The 23,851-nt window shown below is 35.3% G+C and overlaps 1 protein-coding gene across 6 annotated transcripts in view; it reads right to left on the minus strand.

Annotated features, from left to right (window-relative positions):
- The window catches only part of ADGRB3 (adhesion G protein-coupled receptor B3), a 446,706-nt gene that overhangs the window by 175,033 nt on the left and 247,822 nt on the right, over positions 1 to 23,851 (minus strand). For all 6 annotated transcript variants that reach the window (XM_066547462.1, XM_066547459.1, XM_066547457.1 and 3 more), the window contains exons 13-15: positions 15,153 to 15,299; positions 14,355 to 14,430; positions 5,523 to 5,625 (exon numbers count right to left, since the gene is read on the minus strand). In XM_066547462.1, coding sequence (XP_066403559.1) covers positions 5,523 to 5,625; positions 14,355 to 14,430; positions 15,153 to 15,299 — 326 coding nt within the window. The remainder of the gene's footprint in view (positions 1 to 5,522; positions 5,626 to 14,354; positions 14,431 to 15,152; positions 15,300 to 23,851) is intronic.

Here is a 23,851-nt window from a genome sequence, read left to right on the forward strand (position 1 = left end):
GTTGGGATTTCAGATTCCCAGACCCCACATTCAGTTGTCAAAGGTTTTGTCAATTAGGTCCTCAATCAGCAGAGGTTTTCTCAAAATATAGGGTTTTTTTTGTTTGTGGTTGAGCTTTACAATACTGGCTCCCACCTCTTCAAAGTCTGTGGAAAATTTCTGATTTGATTTAGAACAGAATGGGAATCTAGTATTTTATTACAAATCACTGAACAATGGTGAACTTTTTGGGAAATTGAATAATCTGTAAAATTGTTCATGTTTATTTTGTTGCCTAGGAAATGTAGAGACAAAATAAAAATTCCCCCAGATTGACTTAGATGTACTCAAAACGGCTGCATTGTATTCCTGTTCACCACAAGCATTAGATGTTCCCAGGAGTCAGAACTACATAAAAAATTATATAAAATTTGGAATAAAAATATATTTTAAAAAAATCATAAGTGATTTGAAGAAACAGGTGGAATTCACTATTTTTGGATGTCGATGCTAGTGGTGTGTGTAGATGCAGTAGATATAAAGGTACTTTCATATAAAAAAAGCTCACCTTAATATTTTATTCTCAAAAATTATTTATTTATAGAAAAACATAGCAACCTGTAAAGTAAGAATCTATTAAATATTTAAATTATTCCATCTACCTCTTTGTCAAAGACAAAAAGGTCCTTTTGGAGGTGCTCGTGAGAGCGGCATTTAGGGAATTTTTGAACCTCTACTTCAGTATTTTGCTGACTGCATTGAATTTTATGAGTACAATATAAATATTTAAGACCAACATATACTTATGGCACTTTATATTTACATAGCACTGTACAAACATAAATAAAGGATGCTCCATCCCCTGAAGTATTTATAATATAAAGAAGAGGAAGGGGAAGAGGGCACAGGACAAAGCAGTGGATAATAAGACAATTGAGATTCAGAGACCAGGTCCTGCATCACTTGCCAGGAGCTTTCAGGAACATTGATGGACTAAGAGATAGAAGTGTAAGAATTAGGAACAAAAGAATATCAGAGCAGAATTAAATTTTCTTTAAAATGTAATTTTACAAAGATTATTAATTTGTATGATATGTCCAGGTGAAGAAGTTTTACTTAAAATCTGATAAAGCTATATGCATATTAAAAACATACTTCTATAGCTGCATACTTCAATAGCTGCATCATAGTAAGGCTCTGCATCTCTCAGATCTAAGACTTGCTTTTCCCAGCAATGGACATAGTACAGTTCATGCTTGCTATTCCCACAATGCAAAAAGAATGAATATAAAAACACTTTCAGCAAAAAATGTCCATTATAAAGTAATCTACAAAATAGAGGGGAATAAAAACCTTTGCAGAAAACTGAAACACAATAAAATTGCTGTCAGATCACACACTTTGCTCTCTTTGAAATGCATTCGAATGAAAAGAAAGAGTTTGTTTAGCCATTGCAGTCACTAATGAGAGATTAGGCAGAAACATGGGAGGCAGGATAAATATTACTCCTGTTCCACAAGAAAGTCTTGTGGGAGGGTTTGTTCCACCAGAAGTGGCAGTTTGTAACAGCACAGCACCTTTCCAAACTTCTTCCTCTTTTGATACTTGATCAAATACCCTTCAAGCACTGCAGGGACCACAAAGAGTTTGTTTCTGTATTTGCTTCTTTGCCTTTAATCTGTTGCTCCCTTTTCCACAGCCTTTCTGGGGTACCTCTTGGCAATGCTGCACTGGTGCTGTAGAGCTGCCCCCAACAGCCATGGCTGTCTGTGAGGGCAGTGCTCTTGCTAGCTAATTCCTCAGCTGCAGCTAAGGAAGCAGCTACTGTGTTCAGTAGTGCTTTCAACTGCTGTAGCACTGATTTATACACTACAGTACATTATTTGGATATCTCAAAAATGGGCATATGTGTGTGAGTGTGTAGGTGTATGTATCTCTGTCTGGCATATAAAACTGAACTTTTGAGATGTGATCGGCAGCTTTGACAGTGATCCAGCACCGTGCCAACTGTGTTTTGTAGCCAGGGTTTTCAGTCACATTGAAAGTTTCCTGTCCTATGCTATTGCTGGCCTGTTATTCCAGTGGCCCTGGAGTAAACTTCTGTGCTGTCAGAAGGTGAGAGTTCATATTCTCTCTAGAGCAAATAGGATTCTGTTTGAGTTATGCATTTTTGTAAAAGATTGCTTTGGTGTCCCTTTAATCAATCTAATAAATCTACTGGAAAAATGTGGCCACTATTCCTCTACATGTTCACAGTTTAAGACCAAATACCACATTCTCTAAATCACAGATCACAGAATATTCTGAATTGAAAGGGGTCCACAAGGATTATCAAGCCCAACTCGCAAGTGAATGGCCATATGGGGATTGAACCCACAACCTTGGTGGTATTATTTGTTATTAGCACAATGCTCTGACCAACTGAGCAATGATGCATTGCAACCCACATTCCACTCTGGTCAGCTTTCTTTTATATTTGTATTTATTTACAAATCCAAATACCATGCAATATATTTCAAACAGCACATGCAGTTGTGGTTTGCAATTCCTCTAAAAGATAATCCTCCGGTTTTTTTAATACACCAGATAAAAAATTAAGACATTATTATAAATTTTGAATAAATTGGTATTTTAAACCTGATTTTAATTAGCCATATTAACTCTTTAAATAATCCATTTGCCCATCTTTTTTCATAATATCTTATCTACTTAATTTAGGCAGTAGATAAGGATGTGAAAGAACAAATGTGTGGATATACTCCTATGTACTAGTAGGCATGCTCTACAAAATGCTTAAAAATATCATCATTAAATCAATTTGCAAACAAACTGTTCTGAATAAATGAACAGCATTTGTAAGAACAAAGGTTTGGAAAGAACAAATATAATACTGAGACATTAAAAAAATCAGATGAAAGAGAACATATTTTCTCTTTAATAATTAATCTTTTTAACTGACATAATGTTTAATCTGTGAGCCATTAATATATAATGTTCCAATATTAAAGATATTTGAACAATGGTTTTATCTTGCTGTATGTGCATGAAGCTCATTCTATGGAAATATTTTATAATAGAATAAATCCTTACTTTCAGCTGAAAAAATTGCAGCAAAGAATTGGATTCTAAAGGAATACTCAAATTTACAAATTATTATTTCTGTGCATCTACAGCCTTATTTCTTTAGTTCCATTTAAGGGAAAAAGTTTCATTATGAAGTCTTGAACACAAGTGACAAAATGTTTAAAGATATTAAAATTATATATATTTTGTATTCACAGATTTTCTGAAGCAATATATTGTCATTGTATCTGCCAATCCAACTTGTATATTCAGATGGATTGAGATCCTACATAAATATAGCATGCATGAAAATTTGATCCAAGCACTTGATGCTTCTCTGGATTATAAAACGAAAACTGAACCAAAAAAGAGAAATTATCTGATATGTATTGGAAAGGTTATTATAATTTTGCTTTGTCAAGACACTAGCTTATACAATATTAATTAATATTCTGTTACTGAAAGATTGCCAAAGCAAAGTGACAAACAGTGTCTCTAATCTGATCTTTTGTAACAATGAAGTTTAATTTCCAAGTTTTTCAAACTTGGCAAAAACTTGCTCTGTAAATTAATCAAAGGGATTGATAAAAAAGAGTTGAAAAAGAAAGTGCTCTCCAAGAATTTTGTAGAATATCACCTTCTGGGGTTAGCAGTTCAAGCTTTTATTAGTCTATTTTTGCCTGTGTGGTGCTTTTTTTATTAGCTTGTGTTTGGTCTAAATATTTTCAATGCTTACGAGTTTTATTTTTTTATTTATTTACATTGCTTACAAGTATTATTTTCTTATATAATTTTAAAACTTCTTTTCCTGCATGTGACCAATGTAATGAGTTTTTTCTTACCTGTTACCCCACATGCCACCTTACCTGTTACTTTTGCAAGTAGTGATTTCAGCTTCAAAATATGTCATATTCTGCAATTTTTGTAATAGCCCCTCATGCATTGTTGAAATAATAATTATAAAATCTAGCATTGAAAATTACCATAAATTCTTCTTACTAATGGTCTTAGTAAAATCAAAACAAGTAGTCTGTTTCAAAGGTGATTGATTTTTCCCCTGATGTAAAGGATTAATTTGTGTTTACTTCAGCAAATATTTTGTAATATCTTTAGTAAAATATCGGAAAGAAAGCAAAAGTTATGTAAAAGTTATGTTTCTTCTAATATAGACAATGCAATTTAGGTCTGAAGGAAAATAAAACAAAACAGAAAACGATATCTACATGTCCTAAACCATCTTATAAATAAATTTAAACCGAGAACCATAAAATCACAAATCGACACAATTCTTCATCAATACACTTTTAGTATTGTTGCAAGGTAATGAGTCAGATCAGCTTATGTTCTTCTGTTCCTTTTTCTCTGCCAAACTGTCATTAAGATGTTCTTTGCATTGGTATTTTTCTGGGAACTGAATGGCAGGTCATAATGACCATTGATGGTGAATAGTTTTTTCTAACCTTGAGTAAAATGTTAATGAAGGATCTAGAGTTTAAAAAGTTTTCTTCATACTTTTGACCAGATTCACTACTTCAATTTTGCTACTGAATGAAATATTTGGAACTTCTCTAGGTGAATTGTACCTGTATGACCACTTGAGTAACCGGTTTTAACTTAAAAATAACAGCTTTAAAGATTTTTGCATACCAATACTATTTTCAAAAGCTTGAGTAATTGTCTCTTCTGACTCTTTATGACTTTATTCAAAGCAAATGCTAGCTATTAACAACATAAACAGAGAGAGTTTATATATTGTGCCTTCACACAAATAAGCCCCATGCTTGCTATTTAACATTATTTTCCCAGTATTGTATATGACAAAAATTTTCCACAAAAGATGTATTTCATTCTCCCTGTGAGCACTGGGAGACTGCTAAAAACAGAAAGGAAAAAATCTTTGTATTTTCATATATTTGGAAATAAATCCTTTTTTTCACATTTATAACCTTTTTAATATGAGATTAAAGCCTGAAAAGTATAGAATTTAAATGATGAATTTAAATGAATTTTAAACAAAAAATCTCAGGCATTTATGAGGACTGTAAGCTAAATTGGAACCCAAGCATTTTTTCAATATGCGACAATGGGTTAAGTAAAAACTGGCTTCTGTAAAATAATGAAAGAAAGGAAGAAAGAGCCTGAAGAACTATTACAGCTCTATGACCTCTGCAGGGAGAAAAAGGTTAAGTAGGCAGTACAATAATACATTTTCAATTGTAATCATGAATGCATTTAATGGAAACTAGAAATTGCTGTTTAACAAAAACCCTCAACATTCACAAAACAGCAATTAATTTTGTTTTGTTTATAAGGATGCATGAAAGAAGCACACATTCCTTTCAAAGATGGTTACACTGTTCCTGGGCTTAAATTTTAGAAGTTAAACTGCTTTTTATTACCTGATAATTAAAACATCACTTTTCTCTCATGTGATCTGGCAAATACTCTTGTAAAAGCATATTAACTATCCTTGTACTTACATTAGACAGGTGGGCCAGTTCTATCTCCAGGAAAGAATCTGTAGTTTTAGGCTCAGGTCGTATAGTAACAACAATGATTTTTGAATTAACAACTGTAAAATTCCTGTAAGAAAATGCAAAAATGGAAAATTTAAGTGTTCATAAGGTTAAATGAGACTTCTAATACTACATCTTATGATTTCATCAGGTATTTTCTGTGACTTAATTGAAAAATATTAAGGGAGAATATAATTTGTTGAAAGTGGTGAAAACACTTATTTCCAACTGTACTCCACACGTTGAAGACTGAAAAGCACAAATGATGCAGAACTGCAATTCCTTAAATTACTATTTATCGATTAGAAGAATGCATTGGTAACACAAACATTCTGTGCATGTTTGAGTGTATCTCATCTATACTAGATATGTTTTAGAAAAGACAGTCATTTTTCTTCCCAAGTGCTGTGCTGGGTTTTTTTCTGACCGTTAATGGTAGGATTGTGAAGATGGATGAGTGCAATGGGAGACTGTACAGTTCTGTTGATTCTGTGCTCATGGAAAAAACATACCTGTTTCCAATTCTAAAAAAATTGTATTTGGTATATGAGTGGGCAATTTCATCAGCTAAATACTGTTCAGAATTTAAACCACAATTGTGCCCTGACTGAAATCCTGCCAAAACAAATGAAATTTTTTCTCATATGTGAGATTAGATTTGGTCTTATGCTACTGTACCAGGTTATGCAGAATAATAGCTTTCTGTCAATTTTTCTAATGCATCATCAATTTATTTTTTCATGTAAAATGTGGAACGCTATGTATCATAGCAACCTTTCAGGACAGACCTAGTAATGCCAAGGTTATGCTAATACAGCCATAAAGAAATGTTTGACACGTTCATGTCTGAGATCCTTGCTTCTTATGACCCCATCAGGTCGAGAATGACCATCAGTTATCAGCCTGACTGTTTCTGGTGACCATTATGGTGTTTACTTTGTGTGTAAGGCAGCTTTCCGCACCTCACAGAAATGTCACCAAAGGATGTTATCCAAGGATGTTATCAAAGAAGAAACAAAACAGTTTAGATCTATTTATAATAGACAGTATAAATATTCGTGCTTCTGTTGTTGCTTAATTGCTTATTTTCTCTAGGGAGTTTGTATTTAGGAGAGAATTCCATTTTGCTGGATCATTGAAACAGGAATTGCCATGGCTACAGTAATAGAAACTTAGCTCAGCAGGCATTTCATTCAGCACAAGGAATGAAATTGTCCTTCTGGGGCAAGGTATGAGTTCTAGTCCAATTTTACTCAGCCAAATCACATAATGTAAATACAATGGAACGGACTTTCTATTTTACTTAACTCCTATTTCTTCACTTTGGTTAAACTTTAAATCTCACACACTATTGACAAAAACGTATCTATCAGGTTAAAATTTAAAGTTTAGCTAATTTTCAGAGCATTCCGTTGAGTTATAGTAGCTGAATATCTGTAATTATTGAAATAGAACCAACCTTCCCCAAAGTAAATAAAACTCTAAATAAATAAAATACTTGATTTCTCTAACACATCATGACAAGAGAAAATGGCACTTACTATTTATTCAGAGATTACATCAATTTTGGAAATTCATGGAAAGTGTTGTAAATACTGCTACTTCAGTACTCTTTTACAGTCAGTCTTCGTCATTTAAAATGTTTTCCTTGGTCTATCATCTCCTTTTCTAACAGTTCTAACAGTTCTGGGGTGAGATCTGAAGGCACATCTAAGTACCTAGTTTGTAACTTCAGTACATTCATTTTACCTCAGTCTCATTAAAACTCTACCAATCCCCTTACATTCTCAAGAGCCCCTAGCAAACTGTTTCACAAGAAAATAAATATAACTGCCTATATCACTGTGAAATGAAAACTGCATCCCTCATCGCTGTCCTGTCTGGGCTGAATGCCTACTTGCATATTTCATATTTAACTGCTTGGACAGTCCCTGGAAGAATACAATCTGTCAAGTATATTCTAAAGTATATTCTAAACTCATCTAGCATATTAAGATGCCTCTAAATTAACGCTCAAAGCTTTGTAGTCAAAAAAATTTTAAAAATTTGAAAAAAATCTCAAAACCACTGGTGCAGTGTTGCTGCTATCTCTGTTGAAGATATTTTTGTAAAAAACAGCCTAGTTTTGAGAAAACTTATCCAGGAATTTAAATAATCAGATTTTACAAAATGTCCTTGGACATTTTAGCTTCAGTCCCTCTAACGTTGCGAATGACATAGAATGGGGATGATCCAATTCACACTTGGGAAAGTGCATTATATTACAGATTTTTTATAGTGGAGAGTGACTCCACCATTAAGCTTCTTCTCCTTCATCAAAAATAATCTAAAATTCAACATTAATGAGAAATGAAGTTTTACAGGATGGTGCTCAGCTGACAGTCCAGAAAGATGCTCATCAGGGTTAAGTTTTGAAATAAATTATTCAAAAACAATCTATTAAATTTCTTGGAAACTATGGCTGAATAAATCCTTGAAGATTCAAGATAGCAAAGTGATGGAGTAAAAGCTCAAGAAATGCTTTCAGAGCTGGTGTCCTAGAGCATTTTTCTGATGTGAGTTAATAATGATATTAATAAAAGAGTTGTTTGATTAAGCTGTTTTCCTATCAGGGTATATACAGTTTGAGCATATTCTTTCATATAAGAGAAATCATATTGATCCTATGTGGCATGAAATTCATGTCTTCTTCTCTTTTTAGAATGAATCTGTTACTTAAGAAAAATGAACTTATGAATAAGGCATGTTGTTATCCCAAGACAGCATGATCGAAGTTATAGATCAATGTGTAAAAGTTGAATGCATTACAGAAAAATTACAGATGCTAAATCTGTAATGTGATGCAATAAAAGCCTGTGTGAGGTACATCCTTAGTCTAACAAAGCTGACCTAAAGAAATTTAAGGGGCTTTTTTTGGTTGCACAGCCCCTGAAGTTCAGGGTTAGAAACAATGTTTCAAATGGGGGGAAATAACATTTCTGTGAAAAAAATTTTAGCAAGAAATTTATGGTGGCTGTTTTAGTGATGAAAAAAACCTCTTGATACAGCAAAATCATTGATTCTTTATTTTTCTTATTTCTTACAGGAAAAGTTAAAAAACTATTTTATATTATGGCAACATGCAATGTATTCCTACAGAGTGCTCAAGAGAGAAATTATAGATAATATCTTTTAGATGAGTATTGTACTGAGAATCAGTTTTCTGTGAACTTAACAATAACATAAATGTGCTCAGGGGTGCAAGAGCTATGGAAATAATATTCAGTCTAGAGTTCTGAAAATATTCGATATTTCAATATCTGCTATGAAAAAATCCGCAAGACATTACAAGAACAGTGCAATGCAGGAAAATATATTAGGAAATAGAATCAAATGAAGTTTATTTACTTGTGCATGGAAAAAAACCCCATTCTTCCATTTTTATAAGGAAGAACCTTTTCTTTTTGTTTCCTAAACTCTCATTTAAATACTCATGGCAAAATTCTCTGAATGTACATGTACCCATAGGATTAAACACAAGTCCAAAAACTTCTATATTAATGCAGTAGCAAGTTCCCATCTCACACTGTGTTTAGTAATTTCCAGTAGACTCTATGTTAGTAAAACTCAGAAAAATCTAACACATATGGTAAAATGCAGCTAATTTTGGATTTGTGAAATATATTGTATAGGCTGCTCTAGATAATGAAATCCTCATTTTACTCACAGAACACCTGTGATGTAGCAGATTGCGATTCTGTGGTTATGTACTTTGGAAGTACTTATAAAAATATACTGACATTTTTAAAATTGTTTGTTTGTTTATTTTTAAAAAGCAGTTTCTTGTGATGATGCAGAAGTTTGCATACCTCTGAGTGATAAAATTAAGGAATTCATTGGAATGTGTGTTGTCTTTATTCTGCTGGAAACTACAACCAAATATTTTCTTTATTCCCACCCTAACTCCTGTACAGCCAGGAACTGAAATCACATGGGAACTGGTAAAGCTTTCTAGATATCTAACTTCAGCTGGTAGAAATCACCTTTATTATTAGGTTATCAGGTGTAAATGATGTGGCCTTCAAACTCAATCATGAGATCATTTTACTTACTTTACCTTGGTTTAATTTTTTTTCATCTTTATTCTCACCCTTGCTATATATTTAACTGTCATTTTACTTAGAAATTCATCACATAAGATACTTATCCAGAATGTTTTTTTAATTCCAGTGTTGTGCACTTCAAGGCATCATGTAAAAAATAGATGATGTTACATTCCTGCACATCTTACAGTGTTTGCTCCATAGAGAACAATAATGCAGTGAACCATATCATTGTGTTCAGCACTAATATGGTATTACAATAATATTTATTACAGTTAAGCAAGATTAGTAGAAAGAGTAGCTAATATAAACCTGTGTAAGATATTTTTTCATTGCAAAATGTGAGCAGACTAGAATATACCTTTTCCAAATGCAGTAAGATATATAGAAACCCTCATTCATTTACCCAAACAAGTGTAAAATAATAAAAACCAGACCATAATAAACATCACTTTAAAACCTGCATGTCAGTTCAAATTTTCACGGAGTGTAAGAACTCAACAAATTCAGCACTAACCACAGCTGCAGCTTTTTTTCCAATTTCAAGTTACAGAATCACAGAATCACCTAATCATCAGCATCACCTAATCACTTGGTTGGAAAAGACACCAGAGATCATCAAATCCAACCTTTAATTGATCACCACCTTATCAACAAGACCATAGCACTAAGTGCCACATCCAGTCATTTCTTGAATACATCCAGGGCTAGGGACTCCAACACCCCCCTGGGAAGCCTATTCCAATGCTTAAGCACCCTTTCAGTGAAGAAATTCCTCCTGATGTCCAACCTGAACCTCCCACGGCAGAGTCTGAGGCCTTTTCCTCTTGTCCTGTTGCTAAATGCCTATGAAAAGAGCTGAACCCCCACCTGGCTATGAACTCCATTCAGGAAGTTGTAGAGAATGAAAAGAGAACCCTTGAGCCTCCTTTTCTCCAGGCTAAACAAACCCAGCTCCCTCAGCCTCTCTTCACAGGAATTGTGCTTCAAAGTCTTCACCAGCTCAGTTGCCCTTCTCTGGACTCGCACCTCAGTGTCCTTCTCGTAGTGAGGGGCCCAGAACTGAACACAGGATTTGAGATGGGGCCTCATCAAGGAGCGAGTCAGAGAACAAGTAGACAATCCCTGCCCTGGTCCTGCTGCTCAGACTATTGCTGATAGAGGCCAGGATGTCACTGGACTTCTTGGCCATCTGGGCACACTGATGGCTCATGTTCAGCCTGCTACTGACCAACACTTTAAGGTCCTTTTCCACCAGGTAGGTTTCCAGCCACTCTGCCCCAGCCTGTAGTGCTGCATGGGGTTGTTCTGACCCAAGTGCAGGACCCAGCACTTGGCCTTGTTGAACCTCATACATTTTGCCTCAGCCCATTGATCCAGCCTGTCCAGATACCTCTGCAGAGCTTTCCTGTCCTCCAGTAGATCATGATTCAACTTAGTATCATCTGCGAACTTACTGAGGGTGCACTTGATCCCCTCATCCAGATCAATGAAGGCATTAAACAGGGATGACAATACTGAGCCTTGGGGAGCCCCACTAGAGACTGTTCATCAACTTGAGGTAGTACCATTCCCCACCAGTCTGGGCCTGATCATCCAAGCTAGTTTATTACCTTGTGAAAAGAGTATCTGTCCAAGCCATGGGCTGCCAGCTTCTCCAGGAAAATGCCATGGGAGACAGTATCAAAGGATTTGCTGACATTCTATCTGAATGAACATTAAAATATCTGAATGTGTTAAAATGCATTCAAGAGTATTGAGTATCTTCATTGACAAAAGGATTGAGGGCACCTTCAGCAAGTTTTCAGATGACACCACAGTGTGGCTGACATCCACAGTGTGGAGCGAAGTGATGCCACCAAGAGGGACCTCCACAGGCTTGAGAGCCAGGTTCATGCAAAACTAAGGAAGTTCAACAAAGCTGATGGAAAGGTATCTGGGCTGAAGCAATCCCTGGTTGAATCAATACAGTCTAGAGGGTAGAGGGACTGAGAGCAGCCTGTCAAGACATACTGGAGGATATTGTAGATGAAATATTGAACATGAGCTGGCAATGTGGGCTGCATCAAAAGAAGCACGGCCAGGAGGGTAAGGGACGCTATTGTGTGCCTCTACTCTGCTCTTGTGAGACACCACTTAGAGTGCTTTGTCCATCTGTGAAATTCCCAGCACAAGAAAGGCGTGAAAGTGTTAGAGCAGGTCCAGGGGAGGGCCATGAAAATCATCACTGGGCTAGAATATCTCTCCTATGAGGAAAGACAGAGAATTTTTACCAATATCTGTAGTGATAGGGGCAAGGCACAAAGGTTTTAAACTGAAATGGGATAGATGTAGATTACACATAATGAAGAAATTTTTTTTACAAGGGTGCCGAGACACTGGAATAGGCTGCTCAAAGAAGCTGCGGATGTCCTGTCATTACAAGTGTTCAGAGTCATGCTGGATGTGGCTGTGAGCAGCCTGGTCTAGTGGAAAGTGGCCCTGCCCAGGGCAGGAAATTAGAATTAGATGATCTTTGGAGGCCCCTTCCATCCCAAAACTTTCAATACTATAATTCTATGAAAAAAGTTTGAAATTGTGACTTTTTTGAGGTACTATTTTAAGGCCATGAGATCATATTTTGAAAATGACTGCCATGGGCAAAGAAATCCAGCATGATACACTTCCTGATGAGGTAAGAGATGTAAACTTAAGTTTCAGTATAGCTTCATTATAAGAAATATATTTCATTAACGAAATGCAAAGTGCTATATTCCAAACAAAGAAGAGACAAGAGGTACCTGGGTATGTATTATATTTTTATATCACAGATTAATAATTACTTTGATTCCTCATTCACATACATAAAAGTAATAGTGCTAGTTTCCTTTCCACATCTGAGAATTAGATTCAAATAATACTGAACAAATTCAGAGGCAAAGTAGGATACCTTTGTTTTTAAATTTCTAAAGACTTCATTTATTAATAGATATCCACAGATTATTAGACCATTTTGGAAAAGTAAGTTACAAAACCTATCTGTGAACTAAATTGTACAGAGAAGTGGTTAAATTTGCAGTGTAAATAAATAACCAGCTTAAAGCAGAACAGACAAAAGCAAAAAATTTGGAAACGAAAAAGCACCCATAATCCATAGTGTTTACATTGCTACACTTCATGTCCCTGTTCTGCCCTTGTTCCTACTACTTGGTATGGTATTGTTTCTAGGAAAAATCCAGTAAGGGATATCAACTTCACCTTCATAATGGATGAAATAAGAGCCCTGAAAGACTTTTCATATAAGCAAATATTCAGAATTTATTATTCAGTTTACATCTTTTTTTTCTGTAAATTAAAACTATTGACATGTGAAAGTTGAAAAGGCATGATCATAGACTGCAGTTTACAATGTAAAGATCTGAAAAGCACATGGCCATATTGATGCTTTCCTAGGATTGGCAGATTTTTCCGAAGGTCTACCAAAAAGAACTAAATCCAATAAGTCAGTTGTCATGGTTCTTTGAGTATGGGGTAAAAAAAAAAATCTTTTACAAACATCTCTTCCTTCGTGGCTAATTTGAGAAACTGGTACAATAAATGGAAAGTGCTTAGTGACACTTCAGAAGTGGATGAGCTGTCATTTATACCATGCCTTAAGCACAGATGGCCCTTGCCAGCACTTTCAGGCATCAAGGTGTTCTGTCAGGACATCACTGTTCAAATTGTGGCTCTACCTCAGAGACATTTTTGTCCCTAAATTGCAGCTCCTCATTGCACAGCACACTGAAACTTTTCTAGGAAGTAGATTTTAATTTTCTTAGGAATTAGCCTTTTTTGTTTTTAGATAGTTTGTGGCAAAAACTTCTTGCTTTTCCATTCTTTGTTTCAAATCCTGACGTTTGGGCTAAACAGAGCAGGGAAAAGTTTTCTGGTGTCATCCTTATTATTATCTTTTCTTCTAATTATTGTGAATTCATTAGCACCTATTGGGACACAATCTGCATGTGCTTCTTGTACAGTAAAAGGGCATTAAAAGACCAGGATCATATAAAATAATATAGTATAAATGGACCACGAAATTATCATAACTGGTAATTAGAAAAGAGGAGGTGAAATATTTATTTCCAAATTGTCTTTTGCAAGTACAGAAAGGAAAAAGTGAAACAAGATGCCTTCTTATATCTTTTTGCATGTGTATGGCCCACAAAACTGATATACTACAGCTGTTCAGCACATGCATGTCTCGTTTTGAGAACAGATCTTCTCTATAGCCCTGCTGTAGATTCTGAATACAATTTGCACTGAAAAAATATTTGGAAAACTACTGCTAGAGACTTCTGTAGAAGTAAAGCAGACATGTTTAATGTATCAAGTTATAATGTCATTACAAGACCATTTGTACTAACTGGACAAACAATAGACTGAAGCACAACTGGCCTGAGCATTAATGTACATCGCTGCATATACTTCTGATCAAACATTTCTGTAATTAAGTTTAATATAGATTACATACAATAGAAATTAAGGCACTTTGATGAAAAGGCTACTTATATCATACAAGTAACTAAGCATGAACAAAAGATTAATACATGCATAAACATTATAAATATAATGAAAAAAATATCCAGCAGTACTAATATGCAAATAGCCTTGACTGTCTGCTTTTATTCTTACCTATAGTATATTTATTATCCTGAAATAGTCCAATTCATATTGTATTTATGAAATTTCTTACCTCAAAGTGGGCAAAATGAGTTCTAAATTTTTGTATAGCACGGCTCCAAGTACAAATACAGTTGATTCATCTAGTTCTGAAAAGAGTAAGGAAAAACATTTTAATACTCTCCCAAGCTTTCATCAGCATGAAAACCTCTGAATAACATTTATCTTTGCATAAAAGTTTTATTTTAAATAAACCATCATAATTTTGAATTATCTCCTAGAAGTCTGTCATAAAAATGTAGCACCGTCAGGAGCATATCAAAAGATTTCAACTATCAAAAATCACATTTTAAAAAAATCCATCATTGTATGCTGACATCCATTCTAGTTCATTTACATCTATAATTAAGCATTCTCAAAGAATGTCTGTAAATTCTCTAATGTCAGAGATCTGCACTGCAATGATATTTATAAATTGTACCTGAAGTTAGGCTAATTTGCCTGCTGAGCTTCCTTTGGTAAGAGTTATGTTGGAACGACTGTCTGCTGGAACACAGCAGATTCAGGGGATTTAGCAGAACTGCACTTCATCTCACCTCATATCAAACATATTAAATCTTGTGAACAATACTAAGCAAAGCATTGTTTCTTTGGTGTAGAAAATAATGTCTAGGATTTATGCAGCACTTTTTGTTCAAGGTGCTGAAATTAAGCCCATTCATTTCTCTCTAGGATAAACTTATGAGTACTGTATTTCTTTTGAAGAGGAATAAAAGAACTATTCCCATATTATACAGCGATCTCATGAGACAGAGTCACAGTTGCCTTGCTAAAGCTAATAGAAAATTCACATGCTGATATGGTTTTTTACCTGTTGACATAGGAGTGAAGATATTTTTTGGAATGACAACCCTGTCTTCTGAGTTTCGTGCCCAATCAACCATTCCTTTTCTTCCTTTCATGGGGAAATTGATGTCAGTTAAAACAGATGCAGCAGGAAGCTTCTGTATGCTAGCCACTAGTAAGAGAAATCATAAAATCATACAAATTTAAAATTTTGTTTCCTATGTTAAAGCATCATAGAGTGACAACAGTACAGCAATAACAAAACCTTTAATGACACATTTCAAGTAAAGCAGGAATTCATAGGACAATAACTGGCTCAGAAAGCATAATCTTCTGTTTATTATGCAGTTCTACTATGGATTAATTGTGTGGTATTGATTGTAGCATTTGTCAGTCAGATTCTGATTAAATTTCTAAACAGGGATCATTGAATGTACCAGCTTATACCCTGAAATTCACACATAAAGACATTGTTGTGTCTTCAGAGCAAATTCTAAAATGATCAAATGTGACAATAAAAGTAAGAGGATGCTTAAAATTGCTTTGGGAAACATAACTTCTAGATACAGGCTAATGAAGCAATATAAGAACTTTTATCCTCTATACAGGCACAATTTCAAGATAGATACATTAAGAAGATTAACATATTAAAAGACCTTCTTGTTTTCATACAAAGTAGAGCAGACTAGCACCTATTTTTTTTTTCTTGAAAGAATAATCTCCATTCTGAACTCTTATTATATTTTTTCCACCTAAAAAACCCCAATACCCAAACAACATCAGTGTTATGTCTATAACAGATATATCAAGACAGAAGAAATAGGTGTCAAATCTAATAATAGTCAGTTTGGAATTTGGTTTACTCATTCTGTTTTTTTCCCTGTTTTCTAACTCAACTATCTCCTGGAAATCAGTTTCAGCTTTGCTGTGAAATCTAAGTACAACTCCATGGCAACACAGTCAGTGTCTAGTAAGACTCAAACTACTTTAAAGGAATTGACAGGGCTGCAAGTGTTTACATACAGTCAGAGAGATGACAAACACCACATTTGGAGCCTAGCTCCATTCTCCATGTAAGCCACATTGATAGACATTTCCTGTGCAATGTCCTTCCTAATCAATTTATGGAGAGGCTGATGTAGGTGGAAGAGTTTGGATATCAGGACTATACTTCGATCTGCATAATGAGTTCACTGCAAGGACTCTGCAAGGGGGTAAACCATAAATACAGTGGGGGACAGTTGTAAAAACAAGAACAGCAAAATTAAAGTAGAAAACCATGAGGTGTCTCATCAGAACTTTTTATTTGAAAGAAAACTGTAATTCAAATCCAAGAGAAGTGTAAAATCACAAAATTAACAATATTAACTCTACAAATATATTCCTTAATAACTGCCTCTTATTTTCAAATTAGACTGGTTATGTATACAGAATCACACTAATGAGGTGGTACTTCAGGTTGGTTCAAACTTTCCATTATAAAACTATCAGGGCTTTATAATGCCAGTTACAATCCCCTCCAGGCTGCAATTGTCAAATCCATTCCCAGAACTAAGGGGATGCTTAGTCTTGTGAATTTTCAGGTGGTGTGTGGAGGGAATAGAGTTCAGGTGTTTCAGAATTACTGGGGCATAAAATGGATTGTGTGCTTTCACATGCAATCAGTGGTTATACAGAATATATTAACATTGTAAAAATGGATTTTTTCCAATAGTTCTTAAAATTTAAAAATAATTTTATTTTCCCCATAAATAAAATTAAACTAAGAGTTATGTAGTTTTTAAAAATTAAATACAGCCTATATAAGACAATACTAGGCTGTTTTTTTATTTGCACAGTATTTATTGGTGCTTCTACCTATCTAGCTATCTATCTAATTAGATAGTAGAGCCTTAATATTTCATCCCCCTTTTGGATGACAGTTCCTTTTATTGAAATAGGAAATCAATGTTATTCAATGGAATTCACTCTGCAAAACAGAAAACCACTTTAGGACTGGATAAATGGTGAGGATCTAGGAGAGTACTTTCCGTACTCTGTCTCTCTCTGTATTTTAAATAGGGACATTTATCATGGCACCTAAACAATACTCAGAACCAAAAATTCCAAAATATTTGTAATTTTTTAGGTGATGAATAACAAAAGCAAAGCATAAAACCTAAAACTTTGACTTATAGCTTATATGGAAAAAATATAAATATATGTGTTTATTGGACAGTGTTGGGTTTACAGTTGGACTTAATGATCTTGAAGCTCTTTTCCAACTGAAATGATTCTATGATCCTATGTATTCCCATTCATGGTTCAGAAAAGTTTTTTTACTTACAATCAAATAAAGTCTTGCTTATCAAGCTTGATCTCCTTTTATGACAAGGTAACCTACCTAGCTGATCAAGAGAAGCCAGTAGATGTGATCTTGGATTTCAGTCAAGCTTTTGATACTGTCTTTTACAGAATCCTTCTGGACAGAATCTCCAGCATTCAGCTGGACAAACACATCATGTGATGGGTGAGCAACTGGCTCACAGGTCAGGCACAAAGGGTGATGGTGACCTGTCACTAGAGGGTTCCACAGGGCTTCATCCTCAGCTCTGTTCTCATCAACAACTTCAGAAATGACTTGGTGGCAGGGCTGGAAGAGGTACTAAGCAAGTTCACAGATGGTAAGAAACTGGTAGGAGCTGCCGAAGCTCCCTCAAAGGCAGAGAGACCTCCCCTGCAGAGAGATCCTAACAGAGGGCTGGGCGATCACCGACCATCTAAAGTTCAACAAGGGAAAGTGTTGGATTCAACACGTGCAATGAGGCAAACCCTGGATTTCCATACAGACTGGGAATGAGATCCTGGAAAGCAGTGCCATGGAAAGGTACCTAGGCATCCTGGGTGATGGAAAGTGGACTATGAGTCAGCAGTGCATATTTCACATCCTTCGAAGTCTGCCTCTTACAGATCCACACAGATTATAAAGTCCTTTTTTTAGATACTTTGCCAAATGATTCTATGAGGATGTACCTAATGTGGCTCTGATGCTCCAAGGTGTAAGATAATTTAATGGAATTTGAGTAGACGCAACTAGTTCAGGTCTGTCAACATGACCAGGTGGATACATGAAATAGTTCCCAGGTCTTCAGTATGATTTCAAACTGTATTTTATATTTTAGGAAAGCTAATATTCTTATTAAATACTAGTCTTTGACTAGTTTCAATGAAACTTTGGCTCATTTCCATTGTGAAATGAGGCTCTCTACCTCAGTTTTAATCTGCAGCATAAAATAATTACTTATTGTGAACTGAAAGTCAACAAGCCTGTAAGAGGAGAATGTATATAATTCATGTGCTGGGTCATTTGTATGTCAGAAACTCAAATGCAAGGTTCTTAAACACAGGTAGTAAGACGTCATGCACTTTGCACGTTATTGTATTCTTTTTATGTTAGGTTTGTATTAGAAAACAATGTTTCAAATTGTGGAACTCAAATGATTCAGTTCTGCAACTGCCACCTAAGGACTATGTCTTCTCATTTGAAAAAAGCAAAGGTTTCTCACAGGTTTGGGTTTTTTTATTATTATTACTTCAAATAACCATACCAAATCATCATGTCCTGAATTCACGAGATGGAACACTTGGCAAACAAGGATACCTTTAGGCACTGTGGTATGAGTATTTTTGCTTGTTTATACAAACACGCAAATTGTAGACTACTGGAAAAATAGTCAAAGAGAATATTAGTAAGAATAAAAATTGTAAAATGGGAAAAAAAAGATGAAAAAACAGAAAAAAAGACATCTAAAATTAAAATTACCTAAGCAGAAGCTGAGGAAAATATTTATGTATCATGTTAAATTAAACTCTTCCAATATGGATAATTCTCTTTTTAATTATTTGTATCATGGCAATTCCTACAAGTCATGTCTGCTGTTTTGGGCAGCATAATATAGAACAGCTATATTAATATTAAGCTATTAGAGAGTGTCCAAAGGAGGGTGAGGAGGATGCTGAAGAGTCAGGAGGGGATGCTGTATGAGGAATGGCTGAGGTAACTCGGTCTGTTCAGCCTGGAGGAGACTGATGGGAGACCTCATTGCGGTTTTCAACATCCTCATGAGGGGAAGGGGAAGGGTAGGTACCGATCTCTGTACTCTGGTGACCAGTGACAGAATCCAAGGGAATGGCCTGAAGCTGTGTCAGGAGAGGTTTAGGTTGAATGTCAGAAAAAGGGTCTTTACCCAGAGGATTTGGGCACTGAACAGGCTCCCCAGGGAAGTGGTCACAGGCCCAAGCCTGAGAGAGTTCAAGAAGCACTTGGACAAAGCTCTCAGGCTTATGGTGTGATTCTTGGGGTTGTCCTGCACGGGGCCAGGAGCTGGACTTAATGATGGGTCTGTTCCAACTCAGCATATTCTATAATTGTATCATTCTGTGATTTAGTACAGGTGCTCACTGTGCACATCTGCAGTGCAAGCCATAGGTTGAGCTCTGGGTGGAGGAAGCCTGAGACAGAAGGCTTCTTTCAGAATTTTCTGATGCACTTTGGTGGATCAATTTGGTAGTTCAATTGCACATAAGTATACATACATATTTGATGATTCCATAGTAATTATTGATTCAGAAGAACTCATGTAAATAGTCTAGTCTAATCAATTTAGTGATGCTTTGAACTGTATTGATTCTTAATATCCTTTATAAATATTTCTTTTCCTTTTATTTCATTTTCATGTTGCAGTTGCAGACAATCTGTTTGATACTGCCATACTGAAAATTTCAGAATTGGTAACTACTAACTGATCATACTAAAACCAATACAAAATATTGTTGCAACTGATTCATGCCAAGCTGATAGGAATAGATTTTTCAACAATTTTCCATAGCTATAAAAATGACCTGGTTACACACAATAATATGTGAATGATATTTAAGCAGATTATTTGGCACAGCACAAAAGTGGTTAATTCATGTGTAATGAAAACTTGGAGAGAAAAAATATAGTGTAGTTCCTGTATGAGTACCTTTTGTGATCATGGCCTAGAAAAGAAAAGCTGAAATGTATTGCCTTGATCCCTGTAACCCTGAGTGAGTTATGAGCTGCCTAATGCAACTTCTAGTAGCTCTCTGATTGATCTGGGCTGCTAACAACAAAAAAAAACCCAACTAAGTAAGTGTCATGAATAATTTTCCCCTTCTCTCTAATATTCACCCATTAGTCTCCTGTATTCAACGAAAACTAGTAAAATTTCAGAATCAGACCTTTGAATAATATTTGAACAGAAATCAGATTCACTGAAAGGCATGACAGAAAAACAACTGGATGTTTTCTCATGTACTAAATGCAACTTCAGATCTCGCAACAGAGATTCAAGTTTTAAAATTAAAACATGCACAGGACATCGACCCCAAGAGTCACACCATGAGCCTGAGAGCATTGTTCAAATGTTTGTTGAACCCTACTAAGCTTGGTGTTGTGATGCTTTTTCCAGTGCCCAACCACATTCCGAGTGAATAACATTTTCCTAATATCCAACCTAAACCACACCAACACATCTTGCCTTTTCCTTGATTTCTGACATTGGTCACCAGAGAGAAGAGTGCAGCACCTGCCCCACCTCTTCCCCTAACAAGGGAGGCTGTAGACCTGAACTACAGGTTGCTACAGATCTCTCCCCTTATTTGCAATACCAGTTCTGATTCTGCTTTCTTATGGGTTGTAATATTCTGGTGTGTTGTGCTTTAACAGCACAGTAACCACGTTGGTCTATAATTTTCAATAACTCACAATACAGAATTTGACTGGATCTCAGTTACAGACAACAGAGAATGAGTATATTAGCAGTCTCATTTGCTATTTTCTTATCCTATTTTGACTTGCTCATTGATGGTATACTAGGTATATATTATTCAGCATTTAGTAAACTTCATCACTTCACACATTTTGATTTTTGAAAGAGACAATGTTTTACTGCCCTTCTGGAACAGCTCCTGCTAAATCTATTTCTGGGTAAAATATGATTGCTATTGCCACAGATGATTTTAACAAGAATAAGAACAAAGAATTTTAACAACGAGTATGAAAGGTTTTTGTGTTGAAATTCTGAACACTGAGCATTTCTGCAAAACATCTCTGTTAAGAAGAATCAGTTAGAAAAATATATATTCTAGAATTATTCTTTTGACCCTAAATGTAAAACCTTTGTTTTTTGATAGAATGAAGAATCTTACTGAAGTCAGCCCATGTTGAATACATAGGGAACAAAGTCTTGCCTGGATCATCAACAAAGAGTGAGATGGACATATTGAAGAAGAGACATTTATAACAGACTTCCTCTATCCACTTAAATCCCATCGTTTTAAAGAAAATTTGCAACAAACACAAATGGTGAAACCCCTATTAAAGGAGAGTCATTTGTGGATCTCCAGATTTGCTACAGAACTCTGCATGTGAGCAGGCTTGATTAAAATCCTTCTCTCAGTCCAAAGATAAACTCACTTCTTACCACCTACAAGCTTATGCATAACAGAAGGACTGTGGTGAAGTGGCATCCTCTTACATGAACATGAGAAAAACAACATGGCAATTTTCCTTCTGTAAATAATATTCATGAAATCTCCTCACAATGAACCAACATGAAACTATGTTCAGAAAAAGGCTCCTAAGAAAATATAACTTAACAGATATGCTACTTCTCAGAGCTATCCTTACAGAAGTGAAAAATTCTTAAATTAGAACCTACTGCTCCATGGGCAGACAAGACAGGGATATCCCTAGAAGCCTGCTGGGCACTTGAATTCCTGAGGCTCATCAGACCAAAGAAGCTACTGTCTCACTATTCATGCTTTGGGTAGCAAGACACAGTACCAGTATAGGCAAAAGCAGAAATAGACACTTCATAGGTATTTTCACTGATCAAGGATGAACTTTGCATGAATCCTTCCTTTGCTGTCAAGTAAATTCTGCCTTAAATAGACTCACTGTATGAAGGTTAAGAATAATGCGTTGGTTAATCAAGAAGCTACCTTAACAGTGATCTCTGAATATTTCTCTTCTGTTTTCTATAGATAGTGCAGTGGGAAAAAGATTACCCATTACCATAATATGATCAATATGATATATAGGTCAACTTAGAAAGCAGCATGGTTTCAGGCAATTATCAGGATGCATTTAATAATAACTCAGATTTTTTCTGCTACTTACATAATTTTAAAAAATCATAGGCAGCAGGCAAGTGTTTTCTTTTGGTTGTGTGTACTTTTGTTGTTCAAGACCAAATTCTGTATTTGAGGAAAAACTCAAGAATATACAAATTTCATAGACTCATGAAATATCACTCAGCATATTCAGTCTAACAAGTGATTTCTGATTTCACATTCATTATGATAACTTTGTTTCAGGTATGGGAATAAAATTTTAAATCAAAACTTCAAACAATAATTAGACATCTAAAATTGTATTTACAGATATTAACTTTTCTTTAAAATAATTATAAAAATATTAAAGTTTATTCCCTGAGAAAGCTAATTAATGGAAATAGCTATCACATCATAGAATTTCTATATGTTCCAGGTACTATTTCTGCATGTTCCCTGGGGCAGGGGGTGGGAGAAGTGGAAGCTCAGCATTTTTGTAAATTTTAATAATTTTTTACTATTTACTAATTAGCAATGCACCCTGTAAGTTTAATATGTCTATTTGAAGCTAGCACATGTGGAATGTAAAGAGCAAAATCAGTCTCCTAATCTGAATAACAAGTATGAAGAAAATCCAGTTGAACTAATGAAAAGGTAAATAGTTTTTTATCAGCAATGGAAGAAAATGTATTCTCGCGATAAATTGAATACTTCCTGAAAGATGTGATAATCTAGAAACACACTTTAAACATATGGTAGGAAGCTGTACTTCTTTAATTAGAAGACAACTCCACCTTCTGGGCATTACTTTGAAGAAGATGAAGTTATGAGCAGTCAAATAGCCCCAGAGCCACATCAAAGGTACTCTGTTTCTGAAGGAGCTTTATTTGTTTCCATTCCTCTTAGTATTACTGTGCATTCATGCTACTAAAACTGTGGTCTCAGGCAGCCTCTCTTGTCTGGCCATAAAATACTTCTTAAGGAAAAGAAAGACTCGGCATAAAGCAAGACAGAACATGGAGACTGATGCAGGAGATAGAAGGAGCTGCCATTTAAGTGAATGAGTTTTTATTTACAGACATAAAGTAGAAAACCATAGAGGGGGCAAGATCACTTACAACACAATATTTGATTGACTGGTCAGGTAAGGTGCAGAAGCCAAACATTTTTCAGTCACTAAGGTGACTTGGTAAAGTGTCTGTGCTGATGATTCTAGCTGATAACAAGAGTAAAGAGAGTGAGAGTGAAGACAATGTTAAAGTAGTAAGCTCAGAGGATGGAAATTATGATGAAGCAGAAAAGGGTGAAAGAAGAAAAGCTGAGACTGAGAGATCATTTACATGTTTATTTATCAAGCTTACTAATGGTTAGCTATCCAATAAAAACCATGAAAGAAAGATGGGGAGAACTTGACAGGACAAGAGATCAGTAAGGAGGCAAGCAGGTATAAAAACCATTAGCAGAGAATTGATAAAAATATTTTATGAACATTACATTGCTTGGAGTGATGTAGAGCAGAGTAGAATGATTGCTTCCCAAAAGCATGAAGCAAAGAAGAGATGGCTATACCTCTAAGGAAATGATAACTAAACCTATCATTCAGAA

Source organism: Molothrus aeneus, chromosome 3 (genome assembly GCF_037042795.1).
Source record: "Molothrus aeneus isolate 106 chromosome 3, BPBGC_Maene_1.0, whole genome shotgun sequence".
NCBI lineage: Eukaryota > Metazoa > Chordata > Aves > Passeriformes > Icteridae > Molothrus > Molothrus aeneus.